General features: G+C 37.1%; 1 protein-coding gene across 2 annotated transcripts in view; it reads right to left on the reverse strand.

The window, feature by feature from the left end:
* The window catches only part of LOC145681972 (uncharacterized), a 123,120-nt gene that overhangs the window by 8,173 nt on the left and 87,849 nt on the right, over nucleotides 1-27,098 (reverse strand). For both annotated transcript variants that reach the window (XM_081753572.1, XM_081753573.1), the window contains exon 5: nucleotides 11,159-11,312. In XM_081753572.1, coding sequence (XP_081609698.1) covers nucleotides 11,159-11,312 — 154 coding nt within the window. The remainder of the gene's footprint in view (nucleotides 1-11,158; nucleotides 11,313-27,098) is intronic.

Below are 27,098 nucleotides of genomic sequence, written 5' to 3' on the forward strand. Positions count from 1 at the left end.
TTAGTAATACTTACTGCTCTTAAAAGGTGTAATTGGTAGTGAAGAGATCAACCGTATACTAAAAGCGTGTGTCACAAGTCATCCTTCGAGTTGCTCTGAATATGAATTGTCAGACGAAGGAATTGATGGAGTTGATGATTGGAAGATAATAAGCCAAATATGTACTTGAAAGTTACTGGAAGACAATGGCGGATTCAAGGGGTGATCGTCCCCGCCAGAAGAGGGAAGTATTTTTAAATTTTATATATAAACAAAACCCATCCCAGAGTTTGAAACTCTTTAAAAGTAGCTTTAAGTAACAGTATTACAACCCCCCCCCCCCCCGAAGTCCGTCCTGGATCCGCCTCTGCTAGAAGAACAAGTAATTAAAAAAGAACATTGTGCTAGCAAGTTGTGATGGTTTAGTACTTGACTTTTACATATACAGTATGTAGGGAAAGAGTCAATGCCAGAAATTAATGTGAAAATCCTAGGTATAAGTGACGGTATTGTATAAGTATTATCAAATACAATAAAAAAAATCATGTCAAGAATTTAAACTGATAGGTTTTCCACTTATATAAAATGTGCTGATTTTTTCAAAGCCAAAATAGGTTCCAAGTTCGAATTGTCTTGAAAACTAGAATAGAGGATGCAGTTTATAAGTTGGGGGGCGCGGTGGCTCAGTGGTAGAGCGTTCACCTCTGGTGCTTGGGATCCCGGTTTGATCCCAGCCCCCGCCAAGTGAACTTTGTGGTGGACAAACACCGTGCTCGTGGGTTTTCTCGGGGTTCTCCCGTTTCCTCCCACTTCTCTCATTCCACCATTTTCACTCATCTCTCATCATCACCGTCTCCTTTAGCCTAACCGGCATAACCGTGGGACGTAAAACTTAAAGATTTCCTTTCATTTCAGTTTATAAGTTAACGCATTATATAAACTTGAAACAGAGTGAATGGCAAGAACTATTATGAGATGATGACAAAAGTGGGAAGTGAATAAGTCTGTTACACTTCTCTCTTCTTGCCTGGGCAGCGAACCGATGTTCGTTTGCAGCAAGGGTAAAGTAGATCTGAAAAGGTAAGAGGACGCATGACGTCACGCCTTCCTCTTGCCTATCTTTGCAAATTGTATTTTAAGGAATTGAGGGACGCCATTGGTATTTTATGGGAGTGGGTGGACGAAGTCCCCCGCGTTCCCCCTCACTTTTACCCCTAATTTGCAGAAGATAAAGAAGGGAGTGAGGAAGAAAAGTGGACATTCCTCAGCCTATTATTGTTGGAGCTTATAGCAAAAATATAAGTGGCATCGCTTATTGGCTTAATACAGAATCACCATTCGAAGAGAAATGTGGACAGTGCGACTGTTCGTTCATTTTATTGGTTAGTCAATTCCTGGCTAATGTATCGCAAACATTGTAAGAGCAGAGGCATTCAGAAGAAGACCCAATTACCACGTATTCGCTATTGCTTGCCTTTGGCAAACTAAGAGATTACGAAGGACTACCAAAGATAGCACGAGGAGACCGCAGATTAGCTCTCAGTTATCTGAAGAATTTCAAGAAGGCCATTCAAAATCAGGCTCACCATTCAAAACCAGAAAAGTAATCAGTCAACCAATAACAGAACTTAGTTACAACATTGGACATTTTCCGAAATTTAAGTAAAACAAATTTGGAAGCAAATGTTGGTACGAAAGCTGTAAATCTACAAATAAAGTTATCTGTACAAATTATACCTTTGTGTTCTACGCTATAATTGTTTTATCAAGTAACACACAAAGTGAAACGTTGATTGTAAAATATTATAATAGACACTCAAGGTACACATGAGAGTATCTTTTTTTGGTGAACTAAATAAGTAAAAAACTTCAAATATCTATAATTTGCTTCTAACTATAAGAAACTTAGAGGATACTTCATAAAAATATGTTCCGCGTCATGCCGGAGTAGATATCCCGTCGGGTAGCTAGCAGAGTCAGCAAAAATTATCTTGTTTTCCTAAAATTCGATAGTTTTTCCTGGAATTCGAACGCAAGTTTCAACAGGCCTTTAGTTGATATGCTCATAGCCTTTTAGGGCTACCACGAGGAGCCCCGTGGGAAACTTTTGGTTGTGGAAACCCGCTGTTGCTATGCTCATAGTCTTGGACGCCTACCAGATGTAGAAACAAGATGAAACATGCCTTTTTCGTGTTCTGGTCGTGTATTGGCTAGTGATTTGAACCACCAAACCCCCACTCCCTCCTGCGAGGAACGTAAGTGGACGTTGTTGCTATGCTCATACTCTTGGACGCTACCGAATCTTCATCAGAGTCCTCTCAGTTATCACCATCGAAGCTTCCCAATTGATTGGTTTTGCAATTAGATGGAGCAGCACATCACTCTGCGCAAACAGTGGAACTCCTGAGAATCCAAAATTTCTTCAAGAAAGTTTCAACGACTCAACAAGTTACCATCTAGCCCTTGCATGAAAAACAATTTACGTATTTAGCACTTCTTTTCACGACAGAAAGGAACGAATTAACTCAATGTCTTAAAATATTCAATGCTCTCTCACCGAGAATCGAAACTGAACTCAAAACTTCTTTTCACGACAGAAAGGAAGGAATTAACTTAATCTCTTAAAATATTCAATGCTTTCCCACCGAGAATCGAACCTGAACCCTAAATATGCATTCATTTGAAAGCTCTCTCATCGGAATTGAACGCAAGACCAGTACTTCACGATTTAGAGTTGAATTAATCCTTGCATGAAAAAAAGAATTTCACGTATATAGCACTTCGTATTATGCTTTCAAGTGTTCAATGCTCTCTTTCTCTCTCTCTCTCTCTCTCTTTCTCTCTCTTTCATCAAGAATCGAATCCGGACCAAAGTGATATTAAAACGTAAAAAACAAACATAAAAATAAATTTAAAAAATACATCATCACCGAGAAAGCATTGAATATTTTAAGACATTAAGTTAATTCGTTCCTTTCTGTCGTGAAACGGAGTGCTATATACGTGAAATTCTTTTTTTTTTCATGCAAGGACTAGTTCAACTCTAAAATCATGAAGTACCAACTGACCCCCAGAATAAACTACCACCTCTTCCAAACATTTTCAGAAAAAAGTCCTTTTTAAAAGTAAAGAAATCGCCTTGCATTTCCTTGTCGTCTTGTCTCGTTTTGAAAATGTAAGTGCAAACTGTATGTCCTGATTTTATCTAGAAGTTATTTTTTCTTCTCTTATTTCAAGTTTTTTTAATAGATGTAAATAAATGTTTATAAAAAGTAGCTAGATTAGTTTACCATCTAGCACTCATCTACCACTAAACCACTACACTCCTCAAATCTAAAATGTAATAGGTTTGTACATTATGTAAAGACCAGCGGAAAATAAAGATCGGATTGGATTAAATATATATTTGAAGAACTGAATTCTTGTTATCGATTTTACTTTTTGGCGATTAACGTTAAAACCAAAAATGATTTCTATCATTAGCAATTTGAAAAGAGATTTAAGAGAGATGATACAACATAGACTATTCTCGGAACGATGAATTGTTTTTTTTAAAAAAAAACAGATCTTGATATTATCATTTTGCTCTATGATAATCAGTGTTAAAATCAGAAATAATTTCTATCATTTCAATTTGAAAAGAATTAAAGTGAAGACAGAATTTATTTTTAAATGTGAATTGTTTTCAAAGAATCCAGTTCCCGATCTTAATATTTTGAGTGTTGATTCTCGAAGTATTCTCGAAAATCGTTTGTCGTCTTTTCTCGTTTTGAAAATGTAAGTACAAAATGTATGCCCTGATTTTATGTAAAAGTTATCAGCATTCTTTCGCTTATTAGTATGACACCCACATTAATCACTAAAGCATCAAAATTTCAATGAGTCAATCAGATGGATAGACATAACTCTTTCATTTGGCTTCCCGTTGCATTACCGTACGTAGTCTGTAAGTCAATCTTCACATTGCGTTGTTGAGTGAAAAAAAGACAAGCATACAATGGAAGATTACGAAGAGGTTGGTATGTTAATTCCTTGTTTTATCATTGCATGAAGAAAGAGAGAGACAAAGTATATGTGTATATGTGTGAACGAAGAAAAAGAATGCAAGGTCATAACATTTGCGGTTGCGATATCTCGTTTCTGAGAAGTGTGATTATAATAATCTGTATTCGTTCACAGAGCACGACGATGTTACGCAGACCAGCGGAAAACACTAAAAGAATTTTTTTATTACTAATTGTCGTGCACTCTGGCAGAGTGCATGCAGTCCCTAGTTCGACCTCTGAACAAGTAAGCTTATAATAAACAACATCGTACACTACATGTAGTTCTCCAGACATAAGGCGTACAAGATAATTTTTGAATGAAATATAATTATTGAATCTTGAATCAGGGATCTCAATATTGTTCGAATAGCCCCCTCCTAAATCGACTTTTCGTATTTTTTCAGGGAATAAGATCATCATAGTGAGTTAAGTGATAATCTGGATCTGGCTAAACTCTATGTGCTTGTCCAGATATAAGACGTACAAGAAAATTTTTTATTCAAAATATATTGGATCTTGGATCAAAGTATCACAAACTTTTCTTGAACGTACCTCTAAATTGAGTTTTCGTGTTTGCTACGGAATAAGAACATCATAATGTGTTAAGTGATAGTTTTCGCAATCATTGATACATCATGCTCTTCGTAAGAGAGAGAGAAAGAGACAGATGAAATATTTTAGTTTAACGTCCCACCTAACAGAATTTCTTCGTATTTCCACTCTCCAGTGCAGATCAACGTTGCCATTTCCTAATAACATTGCTATTTCCTTTTAGCATAGCATGTTTGCAGGCACATTAGTTGACAATACTACGAGTCTCGGATGTTTCTGTTTCATTTCGAATTTAAAAAATGTACTTGTCGATTTGCGACTTATCTCTTTTCGTACCGAAAAGTTTCTCAATTCGTTGGCAATGAATCTAAAAGTAATAAATTTTTCTTCACGAACTATGAGAATGGTCTGAAACAAAGAGAGATGCGTTGACGCCCTTATTATTATACTGAGCACCTAACACCAGCATCATCATCAGCCCTGGAGAAACGTGAATCTAGCAAATTCTGAACTCATTAGAACTGTTTTTCTTTGTCTTTTTTTAGAGTAATTAACTGAAGGTGTGATGATTAACAAGTCTGAGGCACGGAACGCCATTAAGTTCCAACATTTTCAGAGGAAATCAGCAAATAGGTTTATTAAAAACCAGAGTTTTTTGTTTGTTTTCGTTTTCCATTTCTTTCAGGAGAAAGAGCTGCGAATCTTTATTCCTTCTTGAAGTCAATTAATAATATTAAGGGATTTACAAGACACTTGCTTTGTACATGATGTATACCAAGAAGCTTCAGCATTTGAAAAATGAAGTACTGGTTGTAAATCCTCTACCACTGAGCCACCACACTCCTCAAACCTAAAATGTAATAGGTTTGTGCACCATGTAAAGACTCCGGAGAAATAAAGATACGTTCCACAAATATGCCCTTTCTCGGTAAAAGGACACATGCTTAAGACAAGTGAATGACGAAAAAATAATAGGTGATAAAATGACAATGTGAATAAACGTTATATCAGTGAGTCATCATGCATCCTGAAATCCGTTGAATTTGTGAGTAGAACAATACACGTGATAAAAAAAGATACATGTTCTTGTAATCTGACATAATTCCTTTAGAAAAATAACAAACATAAAAATAAAAAATACAGGAATGAACAAAGTAGAAGTAAACAGGAGAACCAATGCTAAGTTTTTTTGTTTGCCACAATTCCCTATTAACATGAACTCGGATTGAGGCAGGAACCCCAAGCAGCAGAAGTGATCACTCTACCCAGGCCCTTATCCACAGGGATGCCGAGCGCCCCTAAAAGTTTCACGGTAAGCTTGCAAATGACTAAAATATGGTGATGTACTGTAATATGATTGAATTGGGTCTCTCCTAAATTCTACTGCCCCTTTCCCTACATTTTGGGGCTGGCTGCTGCCAATCTACCATTGGGACTCAACCATTGACCAATCATGACCGTTAAAACTGCAAATTGTGATTACTCATCACTCTTTTACAAAACGTTACGAATACTGTCAGCAAACTTTAAATTGTGATAATACCAAGGCGATAGTAGACACTATGGCTAATGAGATATTGCAAAATTATCATTATTTCAATAGCTAATGAGGTAATGCTTAAAATTACTTTTGTTGTTGGTTTTATAGTTCTCATAAAATGTGAACGTGATTTTAAAACAATGATAGAGTATGAAAGCCGAAAGAAGCATTTAAATAAGAAATAACCTATCTTGTGGACCTTTGAATAAGAAGAAAAATTCAATGAAATAGAAACATAAACGTTACCCACGCACACACGATGTTTGTACATCGCAAAGATCACTTGACGGGAGCTGTGATTGAACCCCTAGTCCTTACAGAGCAGTTGACGTACAATTCATGTTCATTCCTGTTGTTCGTTCGTTTGCTGTGATGAAAATACCTACAGCTTATTATGAAATTCATGCTTTCATTCCACCTTGATCAAATAAGAATCTTTTAATACTATACGATGCTAATATTAGTATACGTATTATTTGTAAATAACTAGACACTTGAACAAAATAACTTTCAGTACAGGAAACAAAACACCGGTAGGTGAAGACTCCTGTGAATTATAGTGATAACTTTAACATCTTTTCGAGAACAAAACTCTTGGATATTATTGTTTTGTACATAGGAAAGGTCAGTGCTTCTTTTGCTTATCGTTACGTGAGCTTGAGAATGACACGTTTCGCTCCCACTTTCATTATGTTTTCAACACAGTATAACAATAAATTCGAAACTAGGTACTGCAGAGTATCGCAGTGAGAACATCCGTAATAAATAACAATTTCCTGTAACAACTTTAAGCACGATGTGCCTTCAGTGCGAACGGTTCCGGGTTCGATTCCCTGTGCTGGCACTCGGTCGAAAAATGAAACTTTTTAGGCCAATCACATTGAATGAGGTTTTTCTGGGTCTCTCTCTCTCTTTCTCTCTCTCTCGTTAATTAGATTTTTATTGGTAACATTTTTATTTGATATCATGACGTACCAATAGAAGTGATTTACCACTGAGTCTCCTTATATAAAAGTTAAAGGAGATCTCACTCGTGAATAAGCGGTTAGCGCAATTTCCTTTAGCGTGGGAGATCCATGGTTCGATTTCGTCTGAGAACTCCTGTAATTTGAATTCAACGTTAATTAGCAATAGTAGACCTACGTCTCATATAGCATCGCTGTTGTATAGGACGTTAAAACACAAATCAACACAAACGAATCATAAGTTATGGGATGTATTTTCAATGATGAACATGAATAGTAAAGTATGATGATGTTGTAAACGCACCTTGAATGAGGTTTTTCTGGGTTTTCCTCATACATACCATGCAAATGCCTGGGGGAGTGGTACCCAACTTTTCACAAAATTAAGATTTCCTGCTCGAGGTTATTCAACTTAAGGAACGTCTAAGACGATTTTTCGTTTCTTTTACTTTTATTAAAATGTAAAACTTCCAAACAAATGTACAAGATTGAATCCAAACCTAATAGCTCTCTCTCTCTCTCTTCAATTAGATTTTTATTGGTGCCATCATTTTTATTTCATATCATGACGTACCATTAGAAGTGATTTACCACTGAGTCTCCTTATATAAAAGTTAAAGGATATCTCACTCGTGAATAAGCGGTTAGCGCAAGTTCCTTTAGCGTGGGAGATCCATGGTTCGATTTCGTCTGAGAACTCCTGTGGTTTGAATTCAACGTTAATTAGCAATAGTAGACCTACGTCTCATATAGCATCGCTGTTGTATAGGACGTTAAAACAAATCAACACAATCGAATCATAAGTTATGGGATGTATGTTTCAATGATGAACATGAATAGTAAAGAATGATGATGTTGTAAACGTAATAAGCATTTCAATAATTAATTAATTTAAATCTTTTATTTTCAAATTCAAGAAAAGCGTATACTTAAATTAGATGCTACTAATAATGAATTCAAATACGATTTTTCATACAACGTAAAATATTACTGAACTAATGAATGATACATATTGAGAAATGTATAAAATATATCACTTTCACTAAAATCACTACACTGAAAACATTTTTTTCTTTTCATAATAATGAATTCAAATACGATTTTTTCATACAACGTAAAATATTACTGGACTAACCAATGATACATTTTTCAGAAATGTATAAAATATATCACTTCTAATAAAATCACTAGACTGAAAATTATGTTTTCTTTCTTTGTGTTCCATTTCACTAATGGAATAGTAAACTTGATAAAGCATATTATTTTCAGGCAATGAAACATCCTTTACATGCTCTTGTCACTCAATTTACGTCATAAAATATATCACTTTCACTAAAATCACTACACTGAAAAATGTTTCTTCTTTTTTATTAATACATATCCATCTCGTCCATATTCTCCAAAGGTTGAGTATCAGTTTCCCCCACCATGGCTATGTTTGAATCCTGTCAAATAATTCATCCCTGATTGCTTCTATAATTTTTTGTTTACATAATACTTTCATTTCCAATTTTAATCTTTCAACATTGATGTTTACATCACCGTCCTTCTTCAAAGCAAGAGATACATTCGGAAAACTAATGTTCATTTCACTAATAATATTTTGTTCATCCACACATTTATGAATTCCCTCAAGTCCAGTACATGCAAGACATTGCGATTCTACATGATTACGAATAGTCACTGTACACAAATGAAAATATTCACGTACCGCCTCAATGCAAAGTTTACTTTTTTTTACAGCATGCTCAATACACAGTAATATTTCCAAGAAATGAAACCATTCGCTTGAATTTAAGTACACACTGTTTCGAGGAGCATGAAGTGTGCCTTTTTTCTCTATTACCACTATTTTCTCACTCATCAAGTTTCGCATCAGCAGTTCATCATTTCGTCTAAGAGAATTTATAGATGTGATTTTCACTTGCGAATTTAAATAGTCCGAAACAAATGGGATCAAATGTACAAGTTTTTCCCACTCCGACAAATTTAACTCCACTCCAAAAATAAGTCTTTTACCAATACGAATCACTGGCTCAAATGTATCACTATCCAGACCAATACAAATTAATTTTCTTTTCATTGTACTAAGTCCATATTGAACACTTAAGAGCAAACACTCTTTATTAGTTACCATAGTCGAACAAATACTCATGGACATGTTACTCCAATAGCTGAACAGTACAGAATAATATCACTATACACACACATGTTTGTCTAACTACACGTGAAAGGGAGAAAGAAGAGAATGAAGAAGAAGTCGATAATCATGTACGTGTCCATACACTTACGATGCGGTCAACTCAGTGAATTCAATATCGTGTATGCTATGTCCCGCTAAATTAATCTTTTTTGTGACGACGAGACGGAAGACGATGACGATGATGAGATGGATTGTATGGACGGTATTGAGCCTTTATAAATACCTGAAGCTAGAGGTAAGCCTATCATAATATATATAAGTTACGCTAAGTAGTTATTACCCATTGTTTTTCTTAGTGTGGAGGTTAGTATCGCCATTTAAAAACAAAACCTACTATTCAATCACACACATTCACACAGGACAATGTATAAACCGGGTTATATACAGTTAAGGTAAACTAATCTAGCTACTTTTTATAAACATTAATTTACATCTATTAAAAAAACTTGAAATAAGAGAAGAAAAATAACTTCTAGATAAAATCAGGACACAGTTTGTACTTACATTTTCAAAACGAAACAAGACGACAAGGAAATGCAAGGTGATTTCTTTACTTTTAAAAAGGACTTTTTTCCGAAAATGTTTGGAAGAGGTGGTAGTTTATTCTTGGGGTCAGTTGGTACTTCATGATTTTAGAGTTGAACTAGTCCTTGCATGAAAAAAAGAATTTCACGTATATAGCACTCAGTTTCACGACAGAAAGGAACGAATTAACTTAATGTCTTAAAATATTCAATGCTTTCTCGGTGATGATGTATTTTTTAAATTTATTTTTATGTTTGTTATTTACGTTTTAATATCACTTTGGTCCGGATTCGATTCTTGATGAAAGAGAGAGAAAGAGAGAGAGAGAGAGAGAAAGAGAGCATTGAACACTTGAAAGCACAATACGAAGTGCTATATACGTGAAATTCTTTTTTTCATGCAAGGATTAATTCAACTCTAAATCGTGAAGTACTGACCTTGCGTTCAATTCCGGTGAGAGAGCTTTCAAATGAATGCATATTTAGGGTTCAGGTTAGATTCTCAGTGAGAAAGCATTGAATATTTTAAGACATTAAGTTAATTCGTTCCTTGCTGTAGTGAAAAGAAGTGCTATATACGTGAATTGTTTTTTATGCAAGGACTAGATGGTAACTTTGTTGCGTCGTTGAAACTTTCTTGAAGAAATTTTGGATTCTCGGAAGTTCCACTCTTTGCTCAGAGTGATGTGCAGCTCCATCTAATTGCAAAACCAATCAATTGGGAAGCTTCGATGGTGATAACTGAAAGGACTCTGATGAAGATTCGGTAGCCGTCCAAGAATATGAGCATAGCAACAACGTCCGCTTACGTTCTTCGCAGTAGAGAGTGGGGGTTTGGGGGTTCAAATCACTAGCCAATACACGACAAGAACACGAAAAGGCATGTTTCATCTTGTTTATACATCTGGTAGCGTCCAAGATTATGAGCATAGCAACAGCGGGTTCCCACAACCAAAATTTTCCCACGGGGCTCCTGGTGGTAGCCTTAAAAAGCTATGAGCATATCAACTAAAGGCCTGTTGAAACTTGCCTTAATTCTAGGAAAAAATATCGAATTTTAGGAAAACAAGATAATTTTTGCTGACTCGGCTAGCTATCCGAGGGGATATCTACTGCCGGTACTAGAGAGATTAAACTCAGGGCGGATCCAGAGGGGGCGATCAGGGCGACACCCCCCAGGAGAGGAACCTTTCTTATTTTATATATAAATAAAACCCTTCCCTGAGTTTGAAGCTCTTTAAAAGTAGCTCTAAGTAGTAGTATTAAAACCCACCGCCCCCGCAGAAGTCTGTCCTGGATCCGCTCCTGCTACACTTAAAACGACTAAACATATCATCAACGTATCTTACCTACGATAGGAAGAGTACCAAAGAAATTTAGACAAGCGCCCTTGGGATCACCTGTGGCAAATAGTGCTATTGGAAACACAACAATAAAAACACATAAAGATCCCACTGTTAAAAGTTGAAAGAATATCCATGGAATAAGGAACGTAGGCTTTTCCTGTAATGAAAGTTAAACAATTAATTCCCTTTGAGGCTGTTGTTTCTCAAAAGGTTTACTTATAGAAGAAAAACAAGAAAATCTTACATATTTAGACTCCTAATAACCAAATTTAAATCTCTAATGCAATTATTATTTATATATTGAATATTACAAATCTACTGTTCCAATTGCTGAATTTAAATACTACTTCTGATGATTTGTCTAGATTTTGTGTTCCTAGGATTCCTAGGTCATCGTTCTCTTATTTTCAGCGCGAGAATGTTGGTGTATCCTTTAAACATTAAGGAGGATCATATATTTCCGTCTAAAATTTTGGAAATTGTCAAAATTATAAATTGGTAAATTAGTATGGAATCGTGGTCTGTACCTCTGAAAAGTAGTATAATTGATTAATTGATTGAATTTTAATCGAAACGTCAGTGTCGGGACTACTTGTTCCTTTGACGATCAATACAACAGCTCCAAAACACGAACTGTCTTAAGTAAATCTTAAAAACGAATATACTAAAATATGAAAAAAAATTTTTTGCAAATTACCTCAAAAAGTAAAGTATGAAATTAGCTAGTATATAACAATAACAAATTGTGAAGTTATGGCAACAAACACACACACGATATCAATATAAAGTAAGAAACAATAAAATGTCTAAATAACTCTTTAACACCCAAAACTTTTTATTGAAAATGTTTGGCTCTAGTGCGCCGAAAGGTATGGATTGCATGAGGTACACGGTTACTTTCCACATTACTCTTTAGCGTTTCGTAATCGATTAAGTAGCCACTGCCTTTATAGCTCATTATAAAATGTATTTACATTAATAATTCAACCATACTGCATAGGAATGCTTTTTTGATATTCCTGTTTCAGAAAATAACCACTACACGTTTACACTGTTTTGTCAACAGATGGTACTGCATGCTTTCAAAGTAACTGTTCTAGTAGTTACAAATGTAACCAGAATGCGTTTGAGGGTATGAGGATGTAAACATAAACAGCTTCATACCCTCAAACGCATTTTCGTTACAATTGTAACCACGAGAACAGTTACTTTGAAAGCAGGCAGTACCATCTGTTGGCAAAACAGTTTAGACGTGTAGTGGTTATTTTCCGAACTAAAGGACATATCGAAAAACATCCCTATGCAGTATGGTTGGATTATTAATGTAAATAGATTTTACAATGAGTGGTTACTTAATCGACCACAACACGTTAAAGGGATAAAATATAAATGTGCAGCAAGAATAAATGAAAGAGCAAACTACTTGAAGAGTGTTCAAAACTTGAACAACGTTACTACTTTGCATAAAATCAAATACACGCTCAACAATATCAATCTAAATGTGAAATTGAATTGAATTGAAAATGCCTTTATTCATGAGGCGAGGTTCAGCCGTAGGCTGCTCTAGCACCTAACCTAACAAAAGTACAATTAGGAATGTTACATGGGAATATATATATAAAGATATTATATACGTATATATATAATGACAATAAACATATATCGTTTAGTTAACTAGAAGCTAATATTATATATATATATATATATATATATATATATATATATATATATATATATATACATATACAGATGGTGATCAGAAAAATGGAAAGACCTGTAGTTGGCAACACGTCAGATGTATGGTTAGGCAGTGGTGTCGTGGCGCCCGCAACGCCGGACCGCTGCTGGTGGTGTGTTAGGTCGGTTTCCATACTACGTAAGGCGCAGTGGAACAGCAGTGTCCAGTGGCTGCAGCAGACGGAGGTAGTGTAAAATGGGAGACCTCTCAGATTTTCAACGAAGGCAAATTGTTGGTGCGCGGTTATGTGGAGTGAGTGTGACGGCAGTGCCTACTGTGATCGGTGTGTCGCGTGGGACAGTGTCAAAGGTAATGACGGCCTACACAACACACGGGAAAACCACATCGGGGAAGCGGAACAGTGGGCGGAAGAAAATCATAAGTGACAGGTCACACCGGGTATTAAATCGCAGTGTCACGCAGAACCGTCGTGCCACTGCGGAGCAAGTGACGGAGGAACTCAATCAGCACCTCTCCCACCCTGTTTCGACAATCACAGTCCGCCGCGAATTACATGACATGAACTTACGGGGTCGAGTTGCACGGACCAAACCGCTCATCAGGGACCATAACGTTTTCGCACGCCGCAAATGGTGCCGCGACCATGCAATTTGGACCGTTGGGGACTGGAAACGTGTGATATGGTCGGATGAGTCATCCTTCACCCTATTCCCAACCATGGGCCGTGTTTATGTATGGAGAACGCCCAAAGAAGCTTTTGAAGCCCAAAGAAGAAGCACTGTCTCCGCCCAACTGTGAAACATGGCGGCGGCTCGGTGATGCTGTGGGCCGCCATGTCATGGTTTTAATTGGGTCCTGTGGTCACAGTTAGCGGACGAATCACTGCCAATGATTATGTCGCAATTTTAGGAGACCACTTGCATCGTATGGTCCGGATGTTGTTCCCGGACAATGACGCCATCTTCTAGGATAATGCACCCATTCACACAGCTGGCGTTGTTGGAGCGTGGTTTGAGGAACATCGGGATGAGAAGTTCAACACCTCCCCTGGCCCGCCCAATTACCAGATCTCAACATAATTGAACATCTGTGGTCCGTCTTGGAAACACGACTCCGGCGACGATTTCCACCTCCATCCTCTCTCACAGAACTGGCTGATGCCCTGCACGAGGAATGGTGTAAAATTCCGCTTGCTACTATTCACGACGTCTATGCGTCCATCCGATGTCGCACCAAGGCTGTTCTGAAGGCGAAAAGTGGGCCGACACCATATTAATCTGATAAGTTGCAATTTCGTTCAGGTGTTTCCATTTTTATCACCATCTGTATATTGAAGAAAACCAATAATAAGTAAGAATATAATAGTTGTTCAGATACAATAGGCCTAATACTTGTCCTCTATACTACAATACGCATACAAAATTGGTTTACTTGCTTAAGTCTAAGGCGTTGGTGTTCAAGCTAAGTTTCTGTTGATGTAAAAGGTAGCACTTCCTGACACTCTCTGAGATCGGAGTATTTATTACATTTGACAAGAATGTACCAACTATTTATGGACCAGTACATTCCACACAATGAGTATGATTCGAAGCACGCAACCAATAACTGTCCTTTACACGAGATTGTTCGATTCGTAAAGTTGTCAGGAGGACTTCATCTAGACGACGAGAATGAGCACATATGTGAGATTCTTCTATTCGTGGCTAAACAGCGTGCATTATATTTTGCTTTTACTGGTACCAATCTTCTTGACAATGAGAGTACATTACATACAGAGGTCTGAGAGAGGAAAACTGTGCTCCAATGCAACATCGACAAAGCTAGCAGCTGTGTCAACACGTTCGTTTTCATTAATGCCGACATTACGCATCACCCAACAGACAATCACAAAAACGTTTTCAACTAGGTTGTGCTTATTGGAAATAGTCTGAAGGCTAGTAAAAGCTCCTTGGGAGTCGATGTAGACTAGCGCATGGTGTAAGGAAAGCGTAAACGCATGGTCGAGGGCAAGATAATCACAATTAACTCCGCAGTATACCAGTCGATTCAAACTTAATTCTGAGCTGCTGTCGTTGGTGATAAAGGCAGAACCAACAGCGTTTCCGTCCATAGAACTCTGTTATAAACCACATTAAAATCCTGGTTCTGCACTAACAATGCTGCAAACTCATGCTGGTATACGTGGGAATTGGTTTGTACTAGTTATGAATGCAAAGACATGTGTGAGTCAAATTTTGATGTAGAAACTAGCCATGAGAGTACAGCATAAAATCTAAGCAATGAGGGAGAGCGCAACATGAATTCGTCGGAGACAAAAGCCTTACACGCACAAATGTTCAGTGGTCGTATAGGACGATCATATGCAGCATAGCGCTAGTAAGTCCACGCACAACGGACATAAGATACACAGAGATGGTCAAGAACAAACGAACATAAGATATACAGGGATAGTCAAGAACAAACGGACATCCACAAAATAAATGAGGAGTCACTGGAGGCTATGTTTCTTTGGCCTCAACATAAAGACTACAAAAAGAACTAGTACGGAAGCGCTAGTAGCTACTTATGGACTGTGATAGATTGTGTCAAGTTGTCTTAGCAGAAAGGAGGGAGCATATGCATAAGTAATACATTCTATAGTTTAACTTGGAACGGATTTGAATATGGTATAATCCTAGGAGAAGACTTCGATCAGTACCTCACGTACTACCGGACACAGAGGATGCAAAGGATACAGAGAGCGCGCAGAGGGGAGAAATACAACGAACGAATGTGCATTGCTCCAGTCAATCGATAGTCAAAGATCCGGCCATAAAAATGGATCGTATCAACTAACGAAAAACAAGTGTAATCCATATACAAGTCCCTGTCAATAAGACAAGAGAGTTGGTAAATTGAACACACTGATATTTCTAAGGAAGAAATGGATATTCTGTACGTTCGGTAAGCCGAAAAGACGATGCAAAGCCAATTGTAGTTGTCGAGTAATGCCAAGAATATAGGAGGCTTAAAACGATAATAGATTACAAGATCGTGAACCTAAATACACCACGCACAGGAGCCAGGAGCTGCAAAAGAACGTTGTTGAGGGTGATGGGAAACAACGTGTCACTAAATACACTGCCCTGTGGAACACAATCGTCTTCTACATATCGCTCTGAACGACTAGATCAAACATGCTCTAGATAATGTCGCCATGAGGAAAATTGACAATGAGGTGAATCGTATGGCCATGAAGACAACAGTCACATAATTGTTTCAATATACCGTAACACCAAGTGCCGTCGTACTATTTCGTTAAGTGAAAAAAGAAATAGATTCTCCGTTGAGAAAGGCGTCATGAAATATCCCTAAAAGTGAACGAGATTACCAGTAGCTCTTCAGAAAGTTGGAAATCCTCACTAATAGTTGTTGAAGAAGTAATTAATTTCCAAACACCACACAGAGCGTGTGCTTATCATGCGCTCGAACAGCTTACAGACGCAGCTCGTAAGAGGAATAGGTCTATTGATAATGGGACTGGTTGTGATCTTCCTTGCCTTAGAGATGGTAATAACCTTCATCACACGCCAACAGGGTTGGAAAAATTCATCTAAACAGATGCGATTTACAATTTTAATAATGCAAGCTGGGAGAAGGTGCGTAACATTTCATAGGAGATATGGACAGATTTTGGGGCAGTATTGGGAAAATCATGGAGAGCAGATTCAAGCTCAACACGCGTGAAAGGTGCGTCATATTACCCGCTGTTGGTGGTGCCTACGTTTAACGGGTTCTGCTCTATCCTTGGCCAATAACGAGTATTGTATTATTTAACTTGAACTTTAACATACATAATTGTTTACACAATGCTTTCACCATGAGGAGTTTATTTTTGTTCCAAATCACAGCATTCGTCATCTACATTATTCTTAGTTTTTCCTGAATTCAATATTTTAACAATATTTCAAGGAGTCATCTTCGGAGATTTCCACTCTGAACGTTGAACGACTTTCTTCGGAGCAGTTGCCGGTGAACAAAACACAATCGACATACTGGTCACACCTGCAACAATGTTGTGCTCACACTAACCTGACTACATCTAAGTTAACGAAGCGCGAAATTGAAAATAATTCGCTGTGATTGCCGAATGGATGTGGTAGATTTATAAACTTGCGCAACAACTTATTTTGAAGGATATTTCAGGCTTTCAAACAAACTACCATCTTTGCAATGCGTTTTCTATGAGTGTAGCTTAGACTAGAAACTCACAAATAGTAGGTATGGTAGGTCGTGAAATAACCTACATCATTGACATAATGTGCATAATCTGTATCATAAGTATTTTTTTAAAGAAAAGGATATGATAGGGTTTCATATTACATCCCTCATATGTTCCTAACTTATATGCACATGCAAGAACTCTTCCATCAGGTCCTCTTCCACTAATAACATCCTTTGGTACTGAGACCATCAACATATCTTGTATTTTGGTGCCCACGAGGGTTATTTTTCAACGTCGTTGATGAACTCCACGAAATTCTACAAATCAGTGACATATGATGCAGTCGTTCACTACTTGAGCTGCAAATGCAATATGAATGATTTGATTTGCAAAATGTCCAAGATTGAAATTTTTTCTTTTCTTCCGGAAAACTAAAAACACTTATTTTAACTTATTATTATTATTATTATTATTATTATTATTATTATTATTATTATTATTATTATTATTATTATATTTATTTTACTTTCTCTCCATAAATTATATTCCATTTACTTCTTATTGTGTTTAACCAAAACCTATTGACCCGGACCAATCACTATACCTTTGTGCATAACTATTTCAGTTTAAGCCCTTGTACACAGAACATATCTTTAAAAGTAAACAAGAAAGTTCCATCACTTTCTTACCCACCACCTTCGGACATCGATATGTCACATGGGGCTAAGACGTACCTGGAAGATCAAAAATAGTTCCCATCGGATCGAAAGACTTCTGTCAACATTCTAGAAGGCCATGGATTCCATCACGGTAGAACTTGGTGGGCCGTGAAGCGAAGAAGGCATCAAGTGCATGTTCCACCTCTACTACGGATTTGAACTGGCGTCATCTAAGGTGATTGTCCAAGAAATGGAACAGGTGATAATTGAACAGTACAATGTAACGACAGAGAAGCAGGGCGTGTAGCGTGGAGTATAGCGTAGGGGAAAAGTTCCATAGAAGGTATGAACACACACGAGCCGGACTTGAGAGGAATTGCATAGTAATATATCATTTACATGTTCAAGTACATGGATGGAGAGTACAAGGGCAAGGGGCCAGCGGCCCCCTCATTTCTGACTGATCTTTCAATGTATAGTGGAGTATTGAACTTTCCAGTGCATTCGCACAGGGGCGTATATTGTTGTCTTACTTTTCTGTCATGATCATCATCATCATAAACATATGAAAATGAATGCCTACATGTACAAAACAGTCTATATACAGCGGACGTTACGAGAGGAGGGGGTCCGGACCCTATGGACAATCTCCTCCATAGCTCTCTTCCTTCCATTTCTGCTACACGATGTCGTCTACAGGATTATAGTTTGTGATTGATTACTTGACCATGTATTATTACTGTACCATTCCCCTGACGTATTGCTTCTCCGTTTTCCTCAAGTATGTGACCATTTTTACTTGCTATTAACGACTCCCTCCTCTGTCGTTATGTGCTACGCCTCTGCCCTCACTTGTGAGAGTATTGTCGAATATTATGTCATATTGTAGTATATGTTGTGCTTCTACGCATAAATTCATCGAACTCGTTCCATATTTCGTCTCATTACCCAGAACGTGTTGTGTTGTCACTGCCCCTACTCCCCCAGATAAGTATGGAACGGTTGCGATCGAGGGTTCTTCCCACCTACATATTTTCATGTTCACTAACACAAATCGATTGACCATAGTCTCTTTCCACATTTCGTGTGACACCAGAAACAGTTCCCTTCCAAGTAGAATTAAAAAGAGCGAATAAAATCCAAACTGGAAAACTGAATAAAAACGTTTTTCACCAGATTTTCCATCAGATGAAAAATGTTTTCAAACACTAGTTAGAGAACATAAAAATATATTGTAATTACTGATTAGTTTAATACCATTGTTTTATGGTAGTATTTATAGTACCTTGTTAAACCTTTTCTCTTCAAAATGTCAAATATAAATCGCAGTAAATTGTGTAATCTGCTGTCACAAAAAAAGTATACCATACTATTTTCAGTCCAGAAAAATTAGACAAAAAAATGACCGAACCCGGACATTTTGATAAACAAGCTGAAAATTGGTAGAAATATCCTGGAAAGTGATTAAATTAACGTACTGAAAGTCTAAAACCATCCACTTTGGGGATAACTCGCCAAATAGAGGACCTCAAATTGAAAATAATGTGCAGTCTTCTTTCTTTTTTAAATGAAATGAAATCTTTGAGTTTTACGTCCCACGTTTATGTCAGTTAGGCTAAACGAGACGGTGATAATGATTAGTGAATGAAATGGTGGAATGAAGAAAGTGGGAGGAAACGGGAGAACCCCGAGGTAGAGATGCAAAAAAGCCGGCTTTTTTGAATCGATGGTTTTTTTCACATAAAAAGCCGGCTTTTTTGGAAAAAAAACGAGAATTTTGGAAATTTTGGCTTTTTTCAACTTCATGATTTTTCTATCTAAATAGCTTTCTTATAGTATATTCTATAGTTAGATAAAAATCCCATGACCTGAATGTGATATTTCGCTCTGAAATTCACCATCAAGATGGATGGAGCACATGTTTTACGAATTAAAGCTAACATGAAGAACGTAGTATTTGAGGGTAATTTTAGAGGCTATTTAACTTTATTTTAACTTTTGAGTTATCAATATTTTTTCTTCTCTAGTTTGTCATCCGCGTTTCATTTCTAAGAGCTTTTAGTACTCTAGCTTCTAGCGCAAAGTTAAACTTGCCCGTTTTTCTATTTATCCGTCAAAACGTACGTTTTTCAATATATCCGTCAAACCGTACTTCCACATTTCTGTTATACTGTAGCTGTGAAGAGATTTAGCAATAATTTTCCTTACACAACCTTGAATACCAATTTATACAAATAATCAGTAGCGGATTTAGAAAAGTACTTTAGGAGGGGTTTTTCTGATTGTTTCGTTTCCTAAAAGGTCCTAATTTTATTTGGGAAGTGCTTGAAGTTTATGAGTACAGGCATAACTAATATTTCGTTTCGTTTATATGTTTAGCAATAATCTTCCGGATACAACTTTAAAAATCATTTTATACTGAGAATCAGTGGCGGATTTAGAAAAGTATTTTGGGAAGGGTTTCTTACTAATGTTTAGTTTTTTTAAACATTCGTAATTTTTATTTGACGGGAGCTTAAAGTTTATGAGTAAAGGCATAAATAATAGATATTTCGTTTGTTGCAGACATTTCGTAACTTTGGGGAACGGGCTTCAGTCCGAAAGACCGCCCCCCTAACCCAGTCTTGGGAAGTAACGTAACGCAAGTAACGCGTTACTTGTAACGCGTTACTTTTTAAGTAATGTTTCCTAGTAACGCATTACATTTTTTCCAAAGTAACTGTAACGGTAACGCGTTACAAATTTTTAAGTAACGTACCTAGTTTGCGTTACTTTTTTCGCGTTACATTTCGGATAAGTAACTGCAATATATGTATTTTTTTTTCGGAAACAAATATTTCTTTCCTGTAAGTGAATTTCTCAGAATGAAACAATCGAGCATGAACTACGTATGTCAGTGACCGACAGTCATTGACACACAGAGAAACAGATAAGTTCGTAGTGCCACTTGCTGTTTTTGGAAGATGAGGACAGCCTCAGGGAAATCACGTGTACTGATTGCAAGCACCTGGAAGATTTTGTCGTAGATTTTGACAGCTTTAAATCAATACATTCAGTGAGTGAACTAGGAGTGCAATGATACCGGTAGTCTATTTTACTTTGATTGGTGTTGTTTTTATAAAAATGGAGAACGAAAATATTTTACCGTTCGAACATTTGAAAGAATACATTTTTCTTAAGAGCTGAGGATGATGGTGGACAGAATTTGAAAGTAAAATTTCTGAAGTCCCCTGGTGGAAAATATCAACAAGTAGAGTGCCATAATTAACGATATACAGTAAGGGGTTAATATGAATAAACTGTTCTGATGAGCAGGCCTACTTTATTACTAGAAAATAGTTTGCTGATGGTATGTAATATTGGAGTTCTTTCAGACCAGTTTGCTTATCCTAGAGTCCCGTTGATTATAGAGTTTGAAACCAGCTTTAAAAAGCATGTATCGACTTTAGAATTACTGGCAAGTTTTGATTCACCCCCAGTTCATGTGTTCTCATTTTATTGATTGTAGTGTTATGTTTCTCTATATTCTGTATTTTTAATTTTACATAACAACATTGTTATTATTATATAAATAGTTTAGCAGTATAATAATACGCAACAATTTTTTTCTAACGCATAAGGATGAGCACAAGTCAAGATAAAACTCGATTCGACTCGAATTCAAGTCGAGTTTCGAGTCAAGTCAAAGGTAATATTCTCGAGTCGAGTTCCAAGCCGATTTAGTTTATCGCGTCGAGTTTCGAGTCCAGTCGAGTTTGATAAATGGCTCGTTCGTTTTAACTCGTCTTGAAATCATGGCCTGATTACACTGGAAAGCGAAAACCATAAGAAATGTAAGCTAAGCAGTAATATGGAATGCTTTTAGTGTTGCTCACGAGAGGGGACACTGTTCGCATCTCCTCTCGTCTCGATAGCGAGACCACAAGAGATTTTTTATAACAAGCTCAGCTCCGCTCGGCTCAACTGAGAAGATAGCTCGAGCCGGCTTGCTTGGGGTGAACCATCGACTCGAACTGGCTTGGTTGGGATGAGCCATCTGCTCGGTTCGGCTCAACTGAGCCGAGGGCTCTAGCCGAGTTGGTTGGGTGAGCTGTTGGCTCGGCTCACTTCTCGGTTCAGGTCGATAGTGATTGAGCTGTGAGCCGAGCTGCTCGAGTCGTTGACAATTCTAAACCCGGGCCGAGCAGTTTTGAAGATATTTGGCCAGTGTCCTATAACTTTTAACAGTGTTTGGCTCAAGCCCGAATTTTCAACCTAGACCCTCAACTCAAATTCAGAAGCTCGTGAACAATGTCCTTGACTCCTAGACTTCACGACTAGCGAGGTTGGCAATCAACTAGTTTTTTAGTATTCAAATACAAACCGTTTATCTTTCATTTTTATATACAGTGTTGTTATAATTAATAATAATAATAATAATAATAATAATAATAATAATAATAATAATAATAAGAAGAAGAAGAAGAAGAAGAAGAAGAAGAAGAAGAAGAAGAAGAAGTTGTAGTAGTAGTAGTGTCATAGATAATAATTATATTGTCTATGTAATATATACTTGAAGAGAGTACTCGAAAGTCGACTCCAATTCGAGTCGAGTTGGAGAAAATTTTTCGAGCCGAGTTCTCGGGCCAAGCTCAAAGATGTATGTTTCTAGTCGAATCGAGTTTCAAAGAAAACTCGCTCGTACTCATTCATACGAGTAACGCAGTATGGCATTTTATCAATGTTACACTATATGAAAATGTTCATATAACAAGTAAAAATTTGTTCTTGTGTATTAATAAAGCGATTCAGAAGTGCAATAATAATAATAATAATAATAATAATAATAATAATAATAATAATAATAATAATAATAATAATAATAATAATAATAATAGCGGTGGTAATAGTAGTACGGAAAATTGAAGTAATAATTTTTTTCACATATTTAAAGTTTCGGACCTAAAAGTAACGCGTTAGTAACGCGTTACTTTCGAAGTAAAGTAACAGTTACTTTTTTGGGGCAAGTAACGCGTTGATGCTGGTTGCTGGTTGAATCCCGGACTTCCTGATAGAAGCGCAAAAGCTAATCACTCAGTCATGTTTGTTGTGCAGTTGTATTTAGCTTAACTTAAATATATTCCGTAGTCTTTTTTTTGGGGGGGGAGTTCCATAATGATATGTTGAATCCCTCTTGTTAAAAATTCAGAAAACTTAAGGATTGGGTAAACTGTGATGGTGGTTCTATAAAACTTAACTGTAGAATTTCAAGAATATACAGAACCAAAAGCTCTAGATGTGCAGCCTTTAAGTGTATCATATAAATCTAAGTATTTCTCTTATGTTTTATTTTAATTTTATTTTGTTTCAAAAAGAGGGTATGGAATATTTTGAAGTAAAAATACTACATACTATTTTGCTAGTTATTTGTGTATTCTTTAAAAAGAAGTGTTTACTTTTAGGGTTGGCTGATTTACACCAACTTTTTTTTTAATAACTGGTTTAAACCACAAAAATAAAAAGAATGAAAAATGCGAATCGTGTGAACTTCATGGTAACGTTTCCAGATATCAAACTACCTGCAATAGTTTTATTTCCCTTTCACCTTTTAATCAAGGTGTCCCATGTTCAATTCTCGGTCGAACCACAATCCTTCTTTCATGCGTAACCCAAGTAGCGGTTCGGATGTCAGTTTAAGCGAAAGTCTTCTCCTTGATAACCTCGGTATTTCGTAAGGATGTTAAGCCTAAATATACGAAACAAACCAAATTGTATATTTCTACATGCCTAAATGCGTGTTGTTTTATAAAGAAGCCAATATTGCTTAAATATATTGATAGAAATTGGCAAAATTTATCGATTGCCTACGTAGCTTCCAACATTAGCTTGGATTGGACTTTCAATGATATCTACGTACCGGTACTAAATTTGTAATTTAATACCTCAGTTTTAGCGTACTAATTATGGTACGTTGACCTTTAAATTTTACATGCAAAGCAATAACAGGATTTTCCAGTTATTGTCTTACATTTCAAGTAATGACGGGATTTTCCCAATGGCTAGGGCGGGAGATTCCCAACTTAAGAAATTTACTGACCGCACTTCTTTAAGCTTATGGGAGTTCTTCCGGCATAACCCCGCTGTTGCATAATAACATCAAGGCGAAACCAACTTAGGCTATTTCTGTAAATATGTAATATAAATACACAAAGCAAAAAATCTAAGTCAAAAAAGCCTGGTTTAAACATCCCCCCCAAAACGGGTTTTTGGCATTTTCCAAAACAACCACGGTTCTTGCCAACTCTGCTTACTTTTGTATATAGGAGGTTAAAAAATTCTTATTATATACATTGGTTAATCCTGTGGAATTCATAATGTAAATATGTTGAAGAAAAATTGTTTGAAATATTTTTTTCGAAATTCATAGTTTATTTTCGATGTTTTATATTATTATCAGCATCAACCACTAATTAAATGATTTTTTGTGTTATAGAGAAGCGATACAAAGTCTGTTTTATCAATTTAAAGCAGTATTTTGAAAAAAGCCCAAAATTTCCGAAGCAAAAAAGCAAAGCAGAAAAAACCGAGTTTTTTTTCAAAAAAGCCGGTTTTTTTCCGAGCCCTTGCATCTCTACCCCGAGGAAATCCACGCACATGGCGTTTGTCCACCAGAAAGTTCATTTTGCGGGGTCTGGGATCGAACCCGGGACCCCAAGCACCAGAGGTGAGAGTTCTACCACTGAGCCACCGCGGCCCCCTCTGTTTTTTTAGGTTTAACTGTAAATAACTTGGAAAGGACAACATATGCAATAAAATGTCGTGAAGTAATCGTTATTTGTCGTTTCAAGAGCTTTCCAACGAGGTACGTTACGTTGCTGTATCTCTAAAACTAACGGAGATATTCAATTTTATGTGCAGCATGTCGTATTTTCTTATTAAATTTATTATGACACTGTAGTGATTAAAGATTAGTGAAACCTATACAAAATTAGTGAATTTTCGTAACATAGCGGACGAGATCCTAACAAACATCCCCAAAACCCAAACGTTCCCGCTGCTCCAAGGTTTGCGTCATTCAATATGGCGGCTATTTATAATATTGCGGCTATTGCCAATATTGCTGCCGCATCTAAGGGCTTATAAACTAGGCTTTGATCCGAACATTTCGAAAAACACGTTGATAATTGGTGGAAATATCCTGGGAAGTGATCAAATTAACGTACTGAAAGTCTCAAAGCATCCATTTTGGGGGAAAATTCGCCTTTTTGAGATACCCCGCCGCCTTGGATTTTATGTTTTCGATAGGTATAGTTATAGAAAACATTCTTTAAAGATTATTTTTATCCCGATTTTTCTTTCCAGCTTTTTTTAAAATTTATAGGTATATAAGGTGAGTGTGAAAGTACAACCGCAAGAATAGTGGGTAACACGGTTCATTTAAATATATTTACCATAGGAATACGAGACATTAACTGTACTGCCCCTTTCATTTGTCAAACCTTGCACCGTCAAATCCTACCACGATATACACTTGTCTTCTTTATGCCGTCGATCCGTGCAAGCAAAGAAATCAATAATCGTGTGTAGTGACATTTGATCAACCACTTTACGCAAAGGCATTTTACATGGTTTCAGCTGCTGAAGAAGCCAGTCCGCTATCATGTGAAGTTTTTCGTCTAGGAGGTTTCCACCTGCTAATGTCTTTTATGGGCTCTGTGGAAAACATTACGGCTGGAAGCGGTTTAGAAAAACTTTGGGAATATTTACGCCACAAATATCGTGGTTCATATGATGACAGGTCATTCTTACGCTCGAGCCATTCAGGCGCATTTCTTGATGCAAGTCCTTGACAATCCTTCTCCTAAAAGATCTGAAGAAGGAATCAAACTTCACTCAACAGCCCAAGACATTACTCAATGATCTATTCGAAGGAAAAGTTTCGCTGAAAACAGTTTGCACGTCTGAATACTTGATTGAAGCTTCCACGCTGTTATACATCGAACTGAAAGTTTCCTCATTTAGTCGTTTTACTAAATTGTGGGTGAGGTACTCCCAAATGGTCAACATTATGCGTCTTTTTACTAGAACAGAACGCTCTACCGACTGACAACTCTACATGTACTCCGTACAATGTATGATTCCGTATTTGCACGCCACTGGACCCTTAAATTACGCAAAGTTTGCTCAGATTTACCTTCTGTAAATTATCAAATTACAAGAAACTATGTTAACTTCAGAATTCGAGCGATTCGCCACCCAAGGCTATTTCACTATTAGAAGATCGGATAAATTTTGTTTAGGGGTTTGGGCAGATAAGGTCATCGACCAAGTACTTATGCAAAGTATGAAAACTGTTGGAGAATTGACACACAGAGGGGGGGTTGTCTGAAGGAGTGATTGCTCGTTGGGTGTCTGCAATGCCAGCTTCATTGAATATTATTGAGGCAAATAGATTTTAGTGGCATCTATTCCGAAACGTCGGAGCAACATGTAGAACTTCGCGAATGGCCAGAGACGAAAAGGACGTCGAAAAGCTAGTGAGTTGACTTGTAATTCATATCCCACTCGAGCTACATTTAGATCTTCTTGTTTCATTATCTACTGGATTGGTTGCTGATGAAACCGTCAATTGTGATAATGCTCATGAGTGCGGTATACAAGCCATGAAGTCAATTGTGGGTCAGCGCTTCAGTGACGTTCATCTTAAACAAAGAGATAAGATTCAGTCACTTGCAAGTGTAGCCAGAACGAATAAGATAAAAAAGACACATTCGTTGAAGTAAATCCTAACCAGCTTTGCCATCGCCTTCTATGCGTTATACGCAGTGAAGAGGAGAAGCAGTTTACTTAAAGTACGAGCTGGCTGCTAAATCAGCTGCTCTTTTATAGGGTTCAGTAATGCGAAAAGGTTCAATTCAGCATTCATAAGCATTCTGCAGGAGGTAGGACCTTATAAAGACCCCTTTCACCAAATTCGGTTTGCACAATAGATGGAGGATTCCTACTGCATCCAGTGGTATGGGCGAATCCAGCAATCTTTGAACAGATATGCCTATAGTATGTGAAATACATAAGGAATCACTATGGTCGAAAGTGACGGTGGTGTAAGACGGCTACGTTTCTCCAAGCACAAAGGACGAATAACATGCCGTCAGAAGTAGAAAACAAGCAGCGACAAACAGTTATCACCGACGCTACAGTACCAATTGTACCACATGAAGTATTCCTGACAAACGCAAAGAATAAGACACGCTTCAATGCACTTTTGTCAGGGCATTTTGGAAAAGCTGTCATCAAAGTATTTCAAGCTCAGGTGAAACACATACGATGGTAGTGCTAAATTCTGTGGAAGCGTAATAAAAGGATTGAATTCCGTCATCGTAGAAGAAGACACCGGACTCC

Source organism: Thermobia domestica, chromosome 3 (assembly GCF_964235325.1).
Source record: "Thermobia domestica chromosome 3, izTheDome1.hap1.1, whole genome shotgun sequence".
Classification (NCBI taxonomy): domain Eukaryota; kingdom Metazoa; phylum Arthropoda; class Insecta; order Zygentoma; family Lepismatidae; genus Thermobia; species Thermobia domestica.